At 42.5% G+C, this 16604-nt stretch overlaps 1 protein-coding gene and 1 long non-coding RNA gene across 3 annotated transcripts in view; one reads left to right on the top strand and one right to left on the bottom strand.

Moving 5' to 3' along the window:
• Window positions 1-16604, top strand: part of LOC142655636 (uncharacterized) — a 676170-nt gene that overhangs the window by 390803 nt on the left and 268763 nt on the right. The gene's annotated exons all lie outside the window — the stretch shown is intronic.
• RHBDF1 (rhomboid 5 homolog 1) overlaps window positions 1-16604 on the bottom strand; it is a 575397-nt gene that overhangs the window by 267457 nt on the left and 291336 nt on the right. For both annotated transcript variants that reach the window (XM_075830047.1, XM_075830048.1), the window contains 3 exons: window positions 14602-14815; window positions 14323-14529; window positions 12414-12536 (listed from right to left, as the gene is read on the bottom strand). In XM_075830047.1, the coding sequence (XP_075686162.1) occupies window positions 12414-12536; window positions 14323-14529; window positions 14602-14815 (544 nt within the window). The remainder of the gene's footprint in view (window positions 1-12413; window positions 12537-14322; window positions 14530-14601; window positions 14816-16604) is intronic.

The following is a 16604-nucleotide window of genomic DNA, read 5'->3' on the forward strand; positions in this document are numbered from 1 at the left end:
CAGGAGCTGTAGGGTACCTGAATAGTCCACACAGTGGCCAAGGCTTTAGCATGGATGGAGGTGGGTGCAGCAGGTTACACCACACATTCCGGATGACAGCAGGTGCAGCAGGTGCAGCAGGTTGCGCCAGACGTGGCAGATAAAACTGGACGTGGCATATGAAACTGGACATGGCAGATGACACTGGACGCCTGGAAGAAGCCAGAATGCTGGCGAAACGCGCGTCGTGTGCTTAATCCATTATCCATTGGTGCTTACAATTGGCCAGAGCTGTCTCTGTTCAGCTTACAATAGACCACGCTACATAACACGGCTGACAGCTGTCAGCTGCTCTAGTGTGCTACACTATTTCAATTGCAGCGTGCCTCGCTGCCTAACTCTGAACAGTCGGGGCATATATCTCTCACCTCCCGCCACGATATGGTCTGATGGCTGGTAACTCATTGTACAGCCCTCCCGGGGTTCAACACACCCACGGGCTTTGACCGTAGGCGAGGTGTAGCGAGGCTGTGGGGTCTGGGCAATAGAGCCCTCACTGCCCCACTCATTGGCTCAGTCTACACACCGAGCTAATTGAGCGGACCTTTTCACGAACCGCTCTAACAGTATACACGACCCAGTGAACGGCTGCATTCGCCGCTTCTGGGTCACAACCAGCGGTGTTGGTAGCACATATCATAACCGCTCTCTGCATCGCTGCTCCTCAGGCAGACAGCGGCGTTAAGGTGCGCATGCAATTACAACTATCTAATACAAACGCTGTAATAACGCTAGATGTGCATGTGGCTCGATCACAATGCTCATCTAGTTACTATAGGGCCCACCTGGAGTCCACTTAGCTGCTTGCTGTTTTAACAGCGCAGCAATAATCACAAGAACTACCCTCTAGCACAGCTCAAATTTCTTAGCTGATACACGGTTCGAATTGATATTTGGACTCCACTTCATATCATCTGGAGCCACAAAAATGAAAAGTATAAATAAAAAATAAAAATAACATATCCTTTTATTTACAGTTCAGCAATGTGTGCACCACAATGTAACACCAGTGACAAGTGTAAACATTCAACATAACACTAAGTGAAATCACTTAATTTAATTCAATTCTTGAGCTATGATAACTGCCTACCATTAACGCAGCAATAACGCTGGGTGTGTATGTGGCCAACTTTACAATTGCCCACACAGTTAGTGTAGGGATATCCAAATTCCACATAGCTGCCTGTTATTATCACAGTGCAGCAACTACCACACGAGCCCACTTTTCTAGCACGGGCTATTTTTCTAGCTGTCACACTGCTCAATTGTTTACTTTACTCCACTTCGTCTTAACTGGAGCTACATTCTCTATTCATAGTGCAGTGATACATGTACCACAATGGAACACTAGCGTTGGTGAAATCACTTGACATTGTACTTAGTGATATCATTCAATATAACACCAATTTCAGGCCAAGGGTATGTGAGTTTTGGGGTCACTCACACATACCAGTCTGCACCAATGGACTTTTAATACATTTTAATGTTATTCAATAAAGGTTATTTATTAATTCCACTCTAGACCACACCTTCCCTCTTTCCCCCTTCCTGTTTAAACTTAGCTCCATACGGTGGTGTACACCAATGTGGTCCCCCTGACCTATTTCCCCTAGTGAGACAGGTGATCTTCACCAGTTGCCTGACACTGGATGTGGCAGATGACACTGGACATGGCAGAAGACACTGGACGTGGCAGAAGACACTGGACGTGGCAGAAGACACTGGACGTGGCAGAACACACTGGACGTGGCAGAACACACTGGATGTGGCAGAAGACACTGGACATGGCAAATGACAGCATGTGCTATAGAACACGACAACAACACTAACAGGCTCATGAGCAAGGACACAGCATGGGATATAGGTAGCAGGGCACGGGTAACAACAGGAAAAGGATAACACTAAGGGATCATTATCCAGACTGACATGGGAAAACTAACAACGCTCAGGCAATGAACAAGGGGCCTTCTTATAGTTCAGGGAATCATTTGGAATAAACTGTCTGTAAAAATTAGCGAATCCCAGAAAGCGCTGTATGGCCCTCAAGCCTTGAGGACAGACTTTACCTTCTCAAGATCCATCTCGAGACCTCGATTTGAGACGATGTAGCCCAGGAAGGGTAGAGCATCTTTGTCAAACATGCACTTCTCCAGCTTGGCGTACAGACGATTCTCCCTTAACCGTAGCAGAACATGACGGACATGTCTCTGGTGCGTCATAGGATCTGGAGAAAAAATCAAGATGTCATCAAGGTAGACTACTACACAAACATAGAGCAGGTCACGGAAAATGTCATTAACAAACTCCTGGAAGACCGCGGGAGCATTACACAGGCCGAAGGGCATTACTAGATACTCATAGTGTCCATCACGGGTGTTAAATACAGTCTTCCATTCATCACCCTGGCGAATCCGGACTAGGTTGTAAGCGCCACGCAGGTCTAGTTTAGAAAAAATCTTGGCGCCACGTATACGATCAAACAGTTCAGAGATCATTGGCAACGGATATTTATTCTTCACCGTGATCTGGTTGAGACCTCTATAGTCGATACAAGGACGAAGAAAGCCATCCTTCTTTTTGACAAAGAAGAACCCGGCTCCAGCCGGGGAGGTAGACTTTCGTATGAAGTTCCTCTCCAAGTTCTCTTTCACATAGGCGGACATGGAGATAGTCTCTGGCAAGGAGAAAGGATATACCCTACCACGGGGGAAGGGATGCACCAGGAATCAGCTCGATAGGACAGTCATATGCCCAATGTGGAGGCAATGTCTCCGCCTCCCTCTTGCTGAAGACGTCTGAAAATGCGGCATAATGACTTGGCAATCCTGCCAATGACCGAGACAGCGAAGGCTGAGCCGACCGAATCTGCACCAGGCAACGACCTTGACACTCAGGCCCCCACTGGAGAACCTCTCCAGAATTCCAGTCCAGAACTGGGGCATGCTGTCTGAGCCAAGGCGGCCCAGCAACACAGGGTTAGCAGCTTTGGGTAGCACATAGAAAGGCAGAAGTTCGGAGTGAAGGGCTCCCACTTGGAGCCTCAGCGGCTTGGTCACAGCTATAACTGGGTCTGGCAGAGGTAGTCCACTGAAGCAACTGTGAACGGGTTCTCGAGAGGAGTGGTGGGTAATTGCAGAAGATCCACCAGGCCTCTACGGGTGAAATTAGGAGCGGATCCAGAGTCTAGATATGCAGAAACCTGATGCGTTTTCTCGCCGGACACTATGGTCATAGGTATGGACAAACTAGATGGAAGTCCATTCTTACCCAAGGTTGTCACTCCTAGCAACCCTAGGTTTTGGGATCTTTGGGGACACAGGCGCACAAGATGGCCACCGAGGCCGCAATAAAGACAGAGTCCAGATGTGCATCTGTGTTGCCTCTCCTGGGTGGATAGCTTACACTGGTCCATTATCACAGACTCCTTAGGGGCCTCGACATCTGAGGACAGCAGGGGTTGCTGCAAAGTAGGAGCGAAACTGGGAAGGGCTCCCTCCCGTCGAACCTCTTGGAGGCGTTCTCGGATCCGTATATCAATCCGGGCAGACAGAAGGATGAGGTCGTCCAGGGTAGACGGCAGATCTCGGGCGGCAAGTTCGTCCTTAATTTAGGAGACAGTCCATGCTAGAATGCAGCCACCAGGGCCTGATTGTTCCATAACAGCTCTCCCGCCAGAGTGCGTAAGTGGATGGCGTACTCACTCACGGAGGTGTCTCCTTGGCGTAGGTTAATGAAAGATGCCGCTGCAGATGAGACTCGTCCAGGCTCCTCAAACACCATGCGAAAAGTCTGGAGGAAGGCTTGGAAGTAACGGGTCTCTGGACCTTGTCTCTCCCAGATAGGATTCGCCCATGCAAGAGCCTTGCCGGTTAGGAGAGAAATGATGAAAGCGACCCTTGCGCCATCAGACAAAAATGTCCTACTATACAGGCTGAAGTGGATCTGGCATTGATTAAGAAATCCACGACAGGTACTTGCTTTTCCATCATAGCGGTCAGGAAGTGGCAAAGAAACAAGCGGGTCAACACTGACAAGAGGTGTAGTCTGAGGATCAGCAGCTTGTGCTTCCTGCCGACATGCAAGGATGTTTAATGCCTTGAGGAGTTGGTCCTGTCGGGACCGGAGGTTCAGCATATCCGATCGCATCTCCTGTGATGTCGTCATGGTCTTGAATTGGCCAGCGGGGTGCATGGCCTGAGCGTACTGTCACGAAGGGTCTGTGGACCCACTGGGCAGTACCGCCTTGGCAGTAAGGCAGCTGGCCAACAGGGCGCAGGTGAATGTCTATGGTTCGTAAAGGTACCTGTGCCAGCTGAGACAGCAGCAGGGCAGGCTCAGCTAGGACAAGGCAGCAGGTAGACGTCAGGCGAGGTGAAGAAGGTCAGACGTGGATACAGCACGACACGATTTTGGCACATGCACAGTGCTCGACCAGGGTGGTATGGAATGCTAGGGACAGGAACTGGAACAGGTAACACACTAGGAGGCCATCACATAGACAAACTAGGGAACAACAACAATGCTCAGGCATCGAAGCAGGGGGATGGACCCCTCTTATAGTCCAGGGTACTCACGGGTCAAAGTTCGTCACAAGGACCGATGCGCGCGCTGCCCCTTTAAGAGCGGGCACGAGCATGCGCGCGCACCCTATGGGATTCGGCTGAGGTGAGTGGACGCGAGCGCTGGCGTCTCCTGAGGAGGAGGCTGGGGCCAGCGCTTGCCGACTCGTGGCTGCAGCTGTCAGGAGGGGAACGGAGCTGACAGCCCGCAGCCACAGACATTACACTTGGTCAGACCACGCAGGTATCACTTTGACCTTGTAGGAACACTAAGGGAAGCACAATTGATGACAGTTGCCAACAGGATCAGGGACAAACCCAAATGTGTACCTTTCGTACATATTTACCACCCTTGTGCCTATAAGGTGCATCACATCATTAGAAAGCACTGGTCGCTTCTCAAAGAAGCATATCCAAAGGTCGTAGAGTTTCAGACTCCATTTCTTCAATGCTCCAAGAGACCCCAGAACCTCAGAGATAGGTTAATAAGAGCAGATGTAGGATCAGTAAAGAAACCATTAAGACAAACCTTTCTGAATACCCCAAGAAAAGGGACGTTCCCATGTCGATCCTGTCTACAGTGCTCCCACATAATAAAAGGTGACACACTACGACATCCCCAGACTGGCGAGCGCATACCGATAAAGGAATACTTCACATGCAATACGAACTATGTCATCTATTTGATAAAGTGCCCATGTGGGCTAGCGTATGTGGGAGAAACGACGCAGCGCATACGGGACAGAATAGGCCAGCATAAGAGCAACATTCGATGCAACAAGACCCTACTACCGATCCCAGCACATTTTTTATCTAGAACACACAACATCTCACAGTTGCAATTCCAGGTAATTGAGCACATACCAGCCCCACGAAGAGGAGGGGATAGGGTTAAGACACTTAAGCGCAGAGAGACGTACTGGATTCATAGATTGCAAACATTGGAGCCCAAAGGCCTGAACAGGGAATATGAAGTAAGCAGTTTTTTGTAAACATGCAATAGCAATCATCATTGAATATGACTAATGCCTCTTTTTGCAGACACGCTGACCCAACACTGGGCATAATGCCCACCTTCATGCCGAACAAGGTATCCTTTAGAATATTGGCTCTCCTGCACAACAGGGGATGTGATAACCTATACCAAGGTATTTGACAGGGGTGATGATCATATGTTTGTACACGTAGATCTTTTTGTGCTCTACTCAATTGCAACAGACAGCTAGCTACGTACCACCCTATAGATAGAAGATTGCCCTATGTTCTATCATAACTGAATTTTACCCTTTCTCCCAATTTCTTTGGTTGAGGGCATAGAAACATTTGCCCACATACACAGATCACATAAATGACCAGTAACTGTGACACTACCAGGCCTGTAAATAGTATCCCATACCAACTACCTGAACCTGTCTATGGTGATTGACAAGTCCTTAACCTAGACCTATGGTAACACAGACCATCACTAGCTCCATTCTTAAATAAATAAATATATTGCCTCTTAAATATATTGCCTCTTAGATATACTGCCTCTAAATATATTGCCCAATTACAATAGGTCAGATAAAACCTATAACCTTAATATCATTAATATCTCCAATGTTTCCCTACAACTAAACATGTCCCTGACACGGCACAAGCTATTTTGAATTACGAGATCAGCAAAGAGCCTGCAGCAGGGATTCCCCTGAGCTGTTACACGCTCGAGAAATTTAGGCGTTACAAGGGTCGGCACTGACCAATCAGATACAGGCTAGGCAGGGTATTGACAGGAGAGGACACGAGCGTCCTCTGACTAGTAGAACGCCCAGAGCGTGACGTCGACAATCAGACGCGCGCTGAGACACGCCCACTGCCCGCCCCATACAGGGATATTTAAACCAGGAGTGTATCTCCTGAATTAGCGCCAAAAGGAGCGGAAACCCGCCAATCTGATTCACAGCGCCGATCATCTGGACATACCAGAAACCAGGGAAACGAGGTATGCTTGTAATAATCCTGCGCCCACTATACCATAACTATGTGTCTGCAATACGCTAGCTAGCACTAAACTGTGAGATTTCAGGTAGTGATAGCAAATTAGTAACACACCAGTATTTTACAGTAAGTGGGTATATAAGAGTCACCCGACCTCCTGCTGAGCCTAGATGTTTGCCATGTTGTTTTGTTGCCCTGTGGGATGTGCTCAATTGACAGCACAACAATAATACACTGTATTGTAATAACCACAGAATAAACATTATAAGAGATGCTGCTATGTCTTTCCTCCTTAACGATTTATGTTTAGATACTTCTATTTCTAGCCTCTATAGAACCGTCCATTTTGCCTATATGAGGAACTCACTATATAAACGCATACCTAACCATATCATTGTACCTGGGATGAGGATGTCGTTCGTACACTGATTCTGTTCTTGTTTGATTATTTATTATGTAATATTTGATAGCACAATTCAGTTTTTGATTTCCTTAAGATCTATTTTAATTTTCCTTGTATACGTCATGTTTTATTTTTTACTTTTTGATTGATGTATGTATATGATGCAAATATACCCACGTACAATGTTTTGTATACTTGTAGTGCCTGACGAAGGTCCTTTGACCGAAACGTTGCACCAAACCCTTGGCATCGAATATAATAAAAATTTCAAGAATTTGATACTTACGACTCAGTGTGCCGAATACTTTTTCACTAAACTAGGGAACAACAACAACGCTCAGGCATCGAAGCGGGGGGCTGGACCCCTCTTATAGTCCAGGGTACTCACGGGTCAAAGTTCGTCACATGGACCGATGCGCGCGCTGCCCCTTTAAGAGCGGGCACGAGCATGCGTGCGCACCCTATGGGATTCGGCTGAGGTGAGTGGACGCGAGCGCTGGCGTCTCCTGAGCAGGAGGCTGGGGCCAGCGCTTGCCGACTCGTGGCTGCAGCTGTCAGGAGGGGAACGGAGCTGACAGCCCGCAGCCACGGACATTACACTTGGTCAGACCATGCAGGTATCACTTTGATCTTGTAGGAATGTTTTAACCCTAACCATTCGTATTTATACCTATCTTATGTCTCACTTGAAATATAAAGAGATATTCAAAAACGATCTAAAAGAATATTTTAGATCTAATGTTAATTTTGTATCCGACCCTAACATATTATGGAACACACACAAAGCTTTTATTAGGATACATTTATAAAATTGGGACACAGAGATAAAAAAGAGAGGAATGAGCAGCTTTCTGCTACACTAGCTGAAATTAAGCGATTAGTATTGCTTAACAAGGCTAATCAATCCTCACAACAGATAGATCAACTTCGTAACCTCAGACAAAAACGCTGTAATTGCCTTTTGTATAAATATAAAAAAAAAACATAAAGAAAACAAAGGCTAAATATTATTCACAGAATGACAAGGCAACTTAACTACTGGTATCTCGTCTTAACCCCTTCAGGACTGAGCCTGCTTTGGCCTTGTGGACGCAGCCGATTTTTTCAAATCTGACATGTGTCAATTTATGTGGTAATAACTTGGGAATGCTTTTACCTATAAAAGCGAGTCTGAGGCTGTTTTCTCGTGACATATTGTACTTTATGTTAGTGGAAATATTTGATCAATAAATTCAATATTTGTTTGTGAAAAACACCAAATTTACATAAAATTGTAAAAAATTTGCATTTTTCGTAATTTTAATGTATCTGCTTATAAACCAGATAGCAATACCACACAAAATAGTTACTAATTAACATTTCCCATATGTCTACTTTATGTTGGCATCGTTTTTTGAACATCCTTTTTTTTTTCTAGGACCTTACAAGGCTTAGAACTTTAGAAGCAATTTCTCACATTTTCAAGAAAATTTCCAAAACCTATTTTTATAGGTACCAGTTCAGTTCTGAAGTGGATTTGAGGGCCTTACATATTAGAAACCCCCATAAGTCACCCAATTTTAAAAACTGCACCCCTCAAAGTTTTCAGAACAGCATTTAGAAAGTTTATTAACCCTTTAGGTGTTTCACAGAAATTAAATCAATGTAGAGCGGAAATTTACAAATTTCATTTTTTTTGCCACAAAATCCATTTTAATAAAAAAAATTCTGTAACACAAAAGGCTTTACCAGAGAAATGGAACTCAATATTTATTGCCCAGATACTGCAGTTTTTAGAAATATCCCACATGTGGCCTTAGTGTGCTAATAGACTGAAGCACAGGCCTCAGAATCAAAGGGGCACCAAGAGGATTTTGGGGCCTCCTTTTTATTCTAATATATTTTAGGCACCATGTCAGATTTGAAGAGTTCTCATGGGGCCAAAATAGTGGAAACATCCCCAAAAAGACACCATTTGGCAATCTACACCCCTCAAGGAATTTATCAAGGGGTATAGTGAGCATTTTAACCCCATAGATTTTTTGCTGAATTCAGTGGAATTGGTCCGTGAAAATGAAAATCTAAATTTTTTCCAATAAAACTTAGAAATGATCAATTTTTACAAGGACTAAAGAAGAAAAAGCACCCCAAGATTTTTAAAAAATTTCTCCTGATTACGCCAATACCCCATATGTGGTAATAAACGGCTTTTTGGACACACGGCAGGGCTCAGAAGCGAAGGACCACTATTTGGCTTTTGGAGCTCGGGTTTGCTGGATTGGTTTTCGGGTGTCATGTCGCATTAGCAAAGCCCCTGAGGGACCCAAACAGTGGACATGTCCCAGAAGTGACCCCATTTGGGAAACTACAGCCCTAAAAAGAATTTATCTAGGGGTATAGTGAGCATTTTGATCCAATAGGTTTTTTGCTGAATTTAGTGTAATTAGGCCGTGAAAACTTCTATTGTTTTTTATTCTTTTTTGTTACGGCATTCACCATGCATTAGAAATGACATATTTAATTAATTCTGTGGATCGATGCGATTACAGCGATGCCATATGTATATAGGTTTTTTATGCTTTACAGTGTTTGCACAATAAAATCACGGTTTTAAAAAAATTATTTCGTTTTTGTGTGGCCATATTCTAAGAGCCACAACTTTTTATTTTTCCATCAAGAAAGCTGTGTGAGGGCTTGTTTTTTGCGGAACAAACTGTAGTTTTTATTGGTATTATTTTTGGGTACATGCTACTTTTTGATCCCTATTTATTACATTTTTTGGGAGCTGAAATGACTAAAAATAGCGATTCAGGTATAGTTTTTTTTATTATTTTTTTTTTGGCGGTCACCGTGCGGGATAAATCACATTATATTTTTATAGTTCAGGCCGTTACAGACACGGCAATACCAATTATGCATAATTTATTACATTTTTTTCAAATAATAGAGGACTTTATAAGAGAAAAAGGGTGATTTTATTATTTTGAAATTTTACGTTTTTACTTTAGTAAATTTTTTAACAATTTTTTTTTTTTAGTCCCACTAGAGACTTAAACATCCAATTGTTGGATCGTAGTTATAATACCCTGCAATACCTATATATTGCAGAGTATTATACCTGTCAGTTTCACACTGACAGGAGGCATCTTAGGTCCTGCATATGGCAGAGCGGATTCCTTTGTTAGGCTTCCGGTTTCCAGAACAACAATCAGCCCCCGCAATCGCGCCACGTCGTGCTGATGTTGCTATAACAACTTAAATGTGGCGGTCGCTATTAATCGGCAGGGATCACGGCTGTGATCCGACCCAAAGATTTCCCCCAGTACTAAAGCTGCTAGTAGCAGCCTGTACTGGGAGATGCCGGGCTGTGGGGAGTGCCTGTGTGCTCTGTTAGGAGCAAACATAGATTAACAGGCTGCAGGCACAAGGACCAGGGCTGCAGCCCGTTAATCTACGTGGGGTGGTCAAGAAGGGGTAAAACTACAACACACAGAAACTAGAATTCCCTATCTAAGAATGCTAATGACACTAGTAAATTGTATAACCCTAAGGACATAGCTAACAGATTCAACTATTACTATAGCACACTTTATAACTTGAATTCTGACCCTTTTTCTCCCCAAATATCAGAAACAGACATTCAATCATTTCTAAATAGGATAAATCTTCCAAGACTATCGGTTGAACAATTAAACTTCCTCAATTCACCTATCACAATTTTGGACATTTCTAAGGTTATCACCTCTTTGCCTTTCGGCAAGTCCCCAGGCCCAGATGGGTTATCAAATGACTGTTATAGAACATTTAATTCCATTCTTAATCCCCATTTACACTCGGTTTTTCAAAAAAGCACTGTTCTGAGGGTCGTTCCCAAAAGAAAATCAAACTGCCCTGATAGTTACTTTGCCTAAACCGGGTAAAACACCTGAAGTTCCTCAACATTTTAGACCTATCTCACTGCTTAACTCTGACCTAAAGATATATGCAAAAATATTGTCCACTTCCTTAGCTCCTATATTACCAGCCCTGGTCCTAACGGACTAGGTTGGTTTTGTCAAAGGCAGACAAGCGTCTGACAACACTAGAAGAGTACTGAATATATATGGAATCCCAATGGCAGCATGGTGGCTCAGTGGTTAGCACTGTTGCCTTGCATCCTGGGTTCAAATCCAACCAAGGACAACATCTACATGGAGTATGTATGTTCTCCCTGAGTTTGTGTGGGTTTCCTCTGGGTACTCCGGTTTCCACCCACACCCCAAAAACATACTGATAGGGAACTTAGATTGTGAGCCCCAATAGGGACAGAAAGTGTGGACTTTTGTACAGCGCTGCAGAATATGTTGGCGCTATATAAGTAACAGAATAAAATAAATCCCATGGAATTCCTTCGGTGCTATTGTCGTTGGATGCCGAGAAGTCGTTCAACTGTATTAACTGGTGATACGCCTTCTCGGTTCTTAGACATATGGGTTTCAGTAGCAATATACTAAACACAATCCTTGCACTACATTCTGCTAAGGTATTTATAAATGGTTCCCTCTGTGACGAACTCTCCATTTTTAATGGGACTCGTCATGGCTGCCCCTTAAAACCAATATATGACATAATACATGATCACAGTATATTTACAAAATTTTATCAATTCAGAGAATGGAAGAAAGATTTAGGCCACACTTTTGAATCTGATGAATGAAAAGCCTTTAGATGGATCCCTGAGCTGTAGTTCACACTACGAATCAGCTATGAAAACCATGCTGGGGTGGTATTACACTCCGGATCGGTTGCATAAAATATACCTGAACTCCTCCTGTACATGTTGGAGTGGTTGTGGACACAGGGGTACCCACAACCAATGCCCACTCTTGTTGGCGGGCAGTTTTCAGGATGATTTCAGATCTTACAAATCACATTATTCATTGTTCCCCACAAATGGCACTTTTATTCATAGATCTCCTTGTAATACCTCCCACATTTCGGATCTTATCCTGTAAAATACTGATAATTGTTAAGATTGTTGTAACAAAGTATTGGAAATCTAACTCCATTCCGCAAATTGCAGAAGTTATTTCCTCTATTAATAACACTTTTATATATCAACGTTTAATAGCATATGGATCAAATACTTTCAACACCTTTTCAACGGCATGGAATGGGTGGATGCATAGTTCGAATTGCATTTCTCTAACGTAGGGATATTTATGGAGAAAGTAACATGTTTCACACCAAAATGTATATATGCCGTATAATGAATAGTGAGTTCCGAGGGGACATATTACGGTTTCTGTGTTTGACCAAATTTTGTAATTTAAACAATTGTTTTTGTTATATATACATCTGTATGACTGTGATGTTACTTACAGTTCTATGCATACTGCAATATGTAACCTTCTGTCATGTTTTTTGTATGTTTGAAAATAATAAAATTATTGAACCATAAGTCAAACAAGTCTCACCCTTGCAAAAAATGATGTATCTAATTCATCTGGAAAATCCATAGTGTCTTCTTCAAGAAAACTAACTGGGGTAAAGCTTCTTTGTTGTATCCTTCGTAATGTACCGTCCTTTACTGAGCGCCCCTACAGTTTTGAAAAAAGCAAAACATAAAACAAATTACTTACATTGTAGTAAATCCCTAAATTTGAAAGTCATCCATGGCTCCGTATGTTTAGTTCATACTTTCAAACACAATGAAGGACATTTCAACCTAAAACTAATTTACATACTGACTTACATTCTATAAATATAGAATTAGGAACTGCTTACTTTTCCTGGTCACCATGGTTTCATGATTTTCATGCTCCTTTATGACAATGCAAAAATCAAACTTCTCTTAGACCTTTTTGTGCTCAGAACAGTGGTAGTCTCTTTTGTAGTCCTATTATTCATTATGGAGAGGGAGGGAGTTGAGCAACCAAGCAATTAAAGTGTTATACCCACCTGAGACATTTATGGCATATCCATGGGTTATGCCATAAATGTCTGGTAGATGTGGGTCACATCCAGGCGGTGAATGAATAGAGAGGTGGCAGCGCATGTCCATGGCTTTCTCCATTGTTACTTCTGGGAGTTACGGAAACAGCCAAATAGACTTGCTGTTTCCGTAACTTCCATAGGAATCAATGGCCACTTCTCAAGTCATTCTCCGCCAGGATGAGGCCACCTTACCAGGTAGAATGGTAATCATGTGAGTCCGTGTTCTGTAGATAAGTGAAGGTTCTAGAGTTGGGACCCACATCTTAGCAGAGATCTACCTACATCTATCATACATCAGAGATGTATGGCATATCTCGTGGATATAGAATAGATGTCTAAGGTGGGAATAAATCTTTAAACATTTTAATTAAAAGCTATATAAACTTTCTAAAGCGATTTCAGTTTTTTTTTTTTATAAACTGGTCAATCAGTGTGTTTTGTGCAACTTTTTAATAAGTTTTTATTCAAAAATTATTTTAGCTTTTTGAGATACAGTTGCTTTGTATCCTGGATACACAGCAGCTGTATCTTACGCCAAATTCTGTACCCGTGAGGCCCGCGGGACTGCCGTGATCCTTTACAGGTGGATCCTGTGTGTCAGAGACACGCAGGACCCACTGACACTGAACCCATATAAGTTATGAACTATCCCGTGGACCTGACGGGTACAAGATTCAGCGTAGGATACAGCTGCTGTGTATACAGAAGACAGAGCAGCTGTATCTCAAAAAGTACAATTTATTTTTTAATAAAAACAAATTATAAAATTGCACAAAACACACTGACCTCTTTATTTAAAAAAATAAAATCGCTTTCTAAGGTTTACATAGCTTTTAAACCTGACTATTTTTAGGCATATCAACAGCCAACAATTTTATTCTTATTTAATTTTACTAGATTGCATTATACAAATGATTTTAGACATTTTACCATTCAGCTTTCTCTTAAATGTTTTGAATAATTGTTACAGCCAATGCTGTCGAGAACTTGAGACGGTATGCAGGGAATATAACTAGAATTCAAGAATTTATAGGCCCCATTGCAAAGTCAAGAATATGCCTCAAAATATTGTTGATAGTAATCTGAACTGCTGTAATGCAAATAGCAGCAAAAAAACTTTTATTTGAGCAATAAGTATAGATAGTGGTGTCATATATAAGATACTTTACACAAAGCAGTACCCAAGTAGAGGTGCTAGACATCAAAAAGTCATCACATTGTTTCTCCCCACAAAAAAGTATAATGTTTCTGTTTTTGAGTGGGACCGTTCAGCATCTGGTACCCATAGCAGCTGTTATTGCTGCTACAGCTGTGGTTATGCCCATGACAGTATGTTGTACAATTGATCTGCAGATGTACAGAGTATATCCAATATCTAGGAATCCTAACCTTTACAAGTGCAGCTGCTGCCCTAAAGCTCATCTTGGCTACAGACTCTTTTTTCCGTCTTCTGGGAAATCGGTTAAATCCAGATCTTGAGCTTGCAAACGAGCATAGGGAAGTGGCTCCTGGAGTAATGGGTGTATGTGGAATACTGTAGCCATCAGCATCTTCTACCATTCGGAAAGCACGCCCTCGTGCCAGAGGGTCTATAATCTAAAAATATGCAAGTAATTATTATACATCATGTTAAAAGAAAGAGAGGACAGTGTGGCTAAAAAACAATACCTTCTGCATATTAAACTGAGTTGATCCCACATATACAGGAGGAGGTGTTTCTGTACTTGTCAAGGATATATTATCCTGGCTGGGAAGGTCCATTTCCCGTATGACCTGCGGTTTTAACTTTCCATATCTCTGGCTGCAATGTCTAAGGCTTTTCCGTTGCCATTTTTGAGTGGAATCACTGTCCTTACTTACTCCAAACCAATCAGCAGTGCCCCTGCAATAAAGAAGGTGATCAGTTCTAGCAAAAGAAGTAGAATAAACTAAAAGCTTGTGACATTCTTCATTGGTTTGAATTCATTTTTAATACTTGGAAATATCTGACTTTACATAAGTGCTGGTGGTTAGGCAAAAACAAAGAGTTACAGTATAAAGAGTTACAGTATAAAAAAAAAATCCATACTTGTCAGTAACAGTTATTGAGTTATTTATAAACCTAACTTCCTTCCAACTCATTGACTCAAGCAATCATTAAGTCTGGGTGTCAAAAATAACACACATGCAATATGCATGTTTTAATAATGTTACATAACAAGGCAGACAGAGACTGTGAGATTTCATAGTTATACAGATATTGTTCATCACTATTAGCCATTGTAGTCTTGGAAACTACATCATGCTTCACAATGATTACTAGAGAGGAAGTCTGCTATGGAAAATATCTCCCCAAAACAATACCAACAGTCTTCAGCTCTAATATGCTCCTAAAGCTTTTATGTAACTATAGTATTAGGAGCAATGTTATACAAGCTAACATACATGGTAAGTTTAAATAATCCTTTTAAGCAAACCTCCACTGACCTTATGTCTGCAGTTCTTGTTACTCTTGTAGAGACCTGCAGGTCACATGATCGCAGGTCCTAGAATAACAGCAATACTAAAGAGACAAGACTGTGAAGTGAGCTGTTATGTAAGTATAAGGGGATGGATTAGTTTAAGGGGTCTGTATTTAGTGGGTCTGTATTTAGAGGGTCTGGCCTAGGTATTTGTATTAGTTTAAGGGGACTGGGGTCTGTATTGAGTAGGTCTGGTTTGGAGCGTGTATTACTTTATGGGGTTTGGGGGATGTGTCCCTACACAGTGTGATAGTCAGCGATGGTTGGAGACTGTCAATAAGTAGGGACACAGCCCTTTGACAAGGAGAATAGTAAAGCACAGGCTCGCACAGAACGGTGGTGTTCACTATGGACACGCCAGAGAAGTGGTGGGGAAGGGGGACCCAAGTTTGGGAAACAGCCCAAGGCCTATTGTCTACTTAATCCACCACTGATTTTCCCAACTGTTTTTGACTCTGCAGAAGAGAATGCAGGGATTAGTCTCCTGGTGATATGTTGCAGTTTTGGCTGGGAAAGGGAGGTAAAGTAGACAGGCAGCATTCAGGAAGAGGAGAAGCTGTAGAACGCCTCCTGTCCCTGTATAGTCGTAGATTACCCCAGGGGGAGGGGTAATATGAAATTTTCTTCATGTTATTACCCCTCTTATCAATCATAGAACATACCTTCACTCTGATTGTCACATTTGGGGGGGTCTCTTTTTTTTCCAGAAAAGTAGTGAGAAGATGAGCAGTATATAATATAATCATGCCTCTGCACCTAATTAGGTTGTTTATAATCTCCAGAACCTGGACGTTTACAAGCATCCGGATCGCGGCATCAAATAAGTCGCACTAACCCCTTGCACCACACAATGCGATACCCGTTACACAGTACGGTCAGTCAGAATTATAGTCATAGCAATAACGATTATCACGAGAGAGGAATCGCTAATACATTTCTGATTGATGGAAAAAAGTTCCCTTAGTCATAAAATACATTTTCATCCTGATGATCATCATAAATTATAATTTCCATCTCGTTCCACTAATAAAAGCAATATTAAGAGGTTTTCCCCATAGTGAATATCTATCACCTACACGCAGGGTAGGTGATAAATATCTGATCAGTGGGGGCGTGACTGCTGGGAACTACACCAATCACGAGAAAGTGCTTACCCTGCAATTCCTGGAA

The sequence above is a fragment of the Rhinoderma darwinii genome, chromosome 6 (assembly GCF_050947455.1).
Source record: "Rhinoderma darwinii isolate aRhiDar2 chromosome 6, aRhiDar2.hap1, whole genome shotgun sequence".
Classification (NCBI taxonomy): domain Eukaryota; kingdom Metazoa; phylum Chordata; class Amphibia; order Anura; family Rhinodermatidae; genus Rhinoderma; species Rhinoderma darwinii.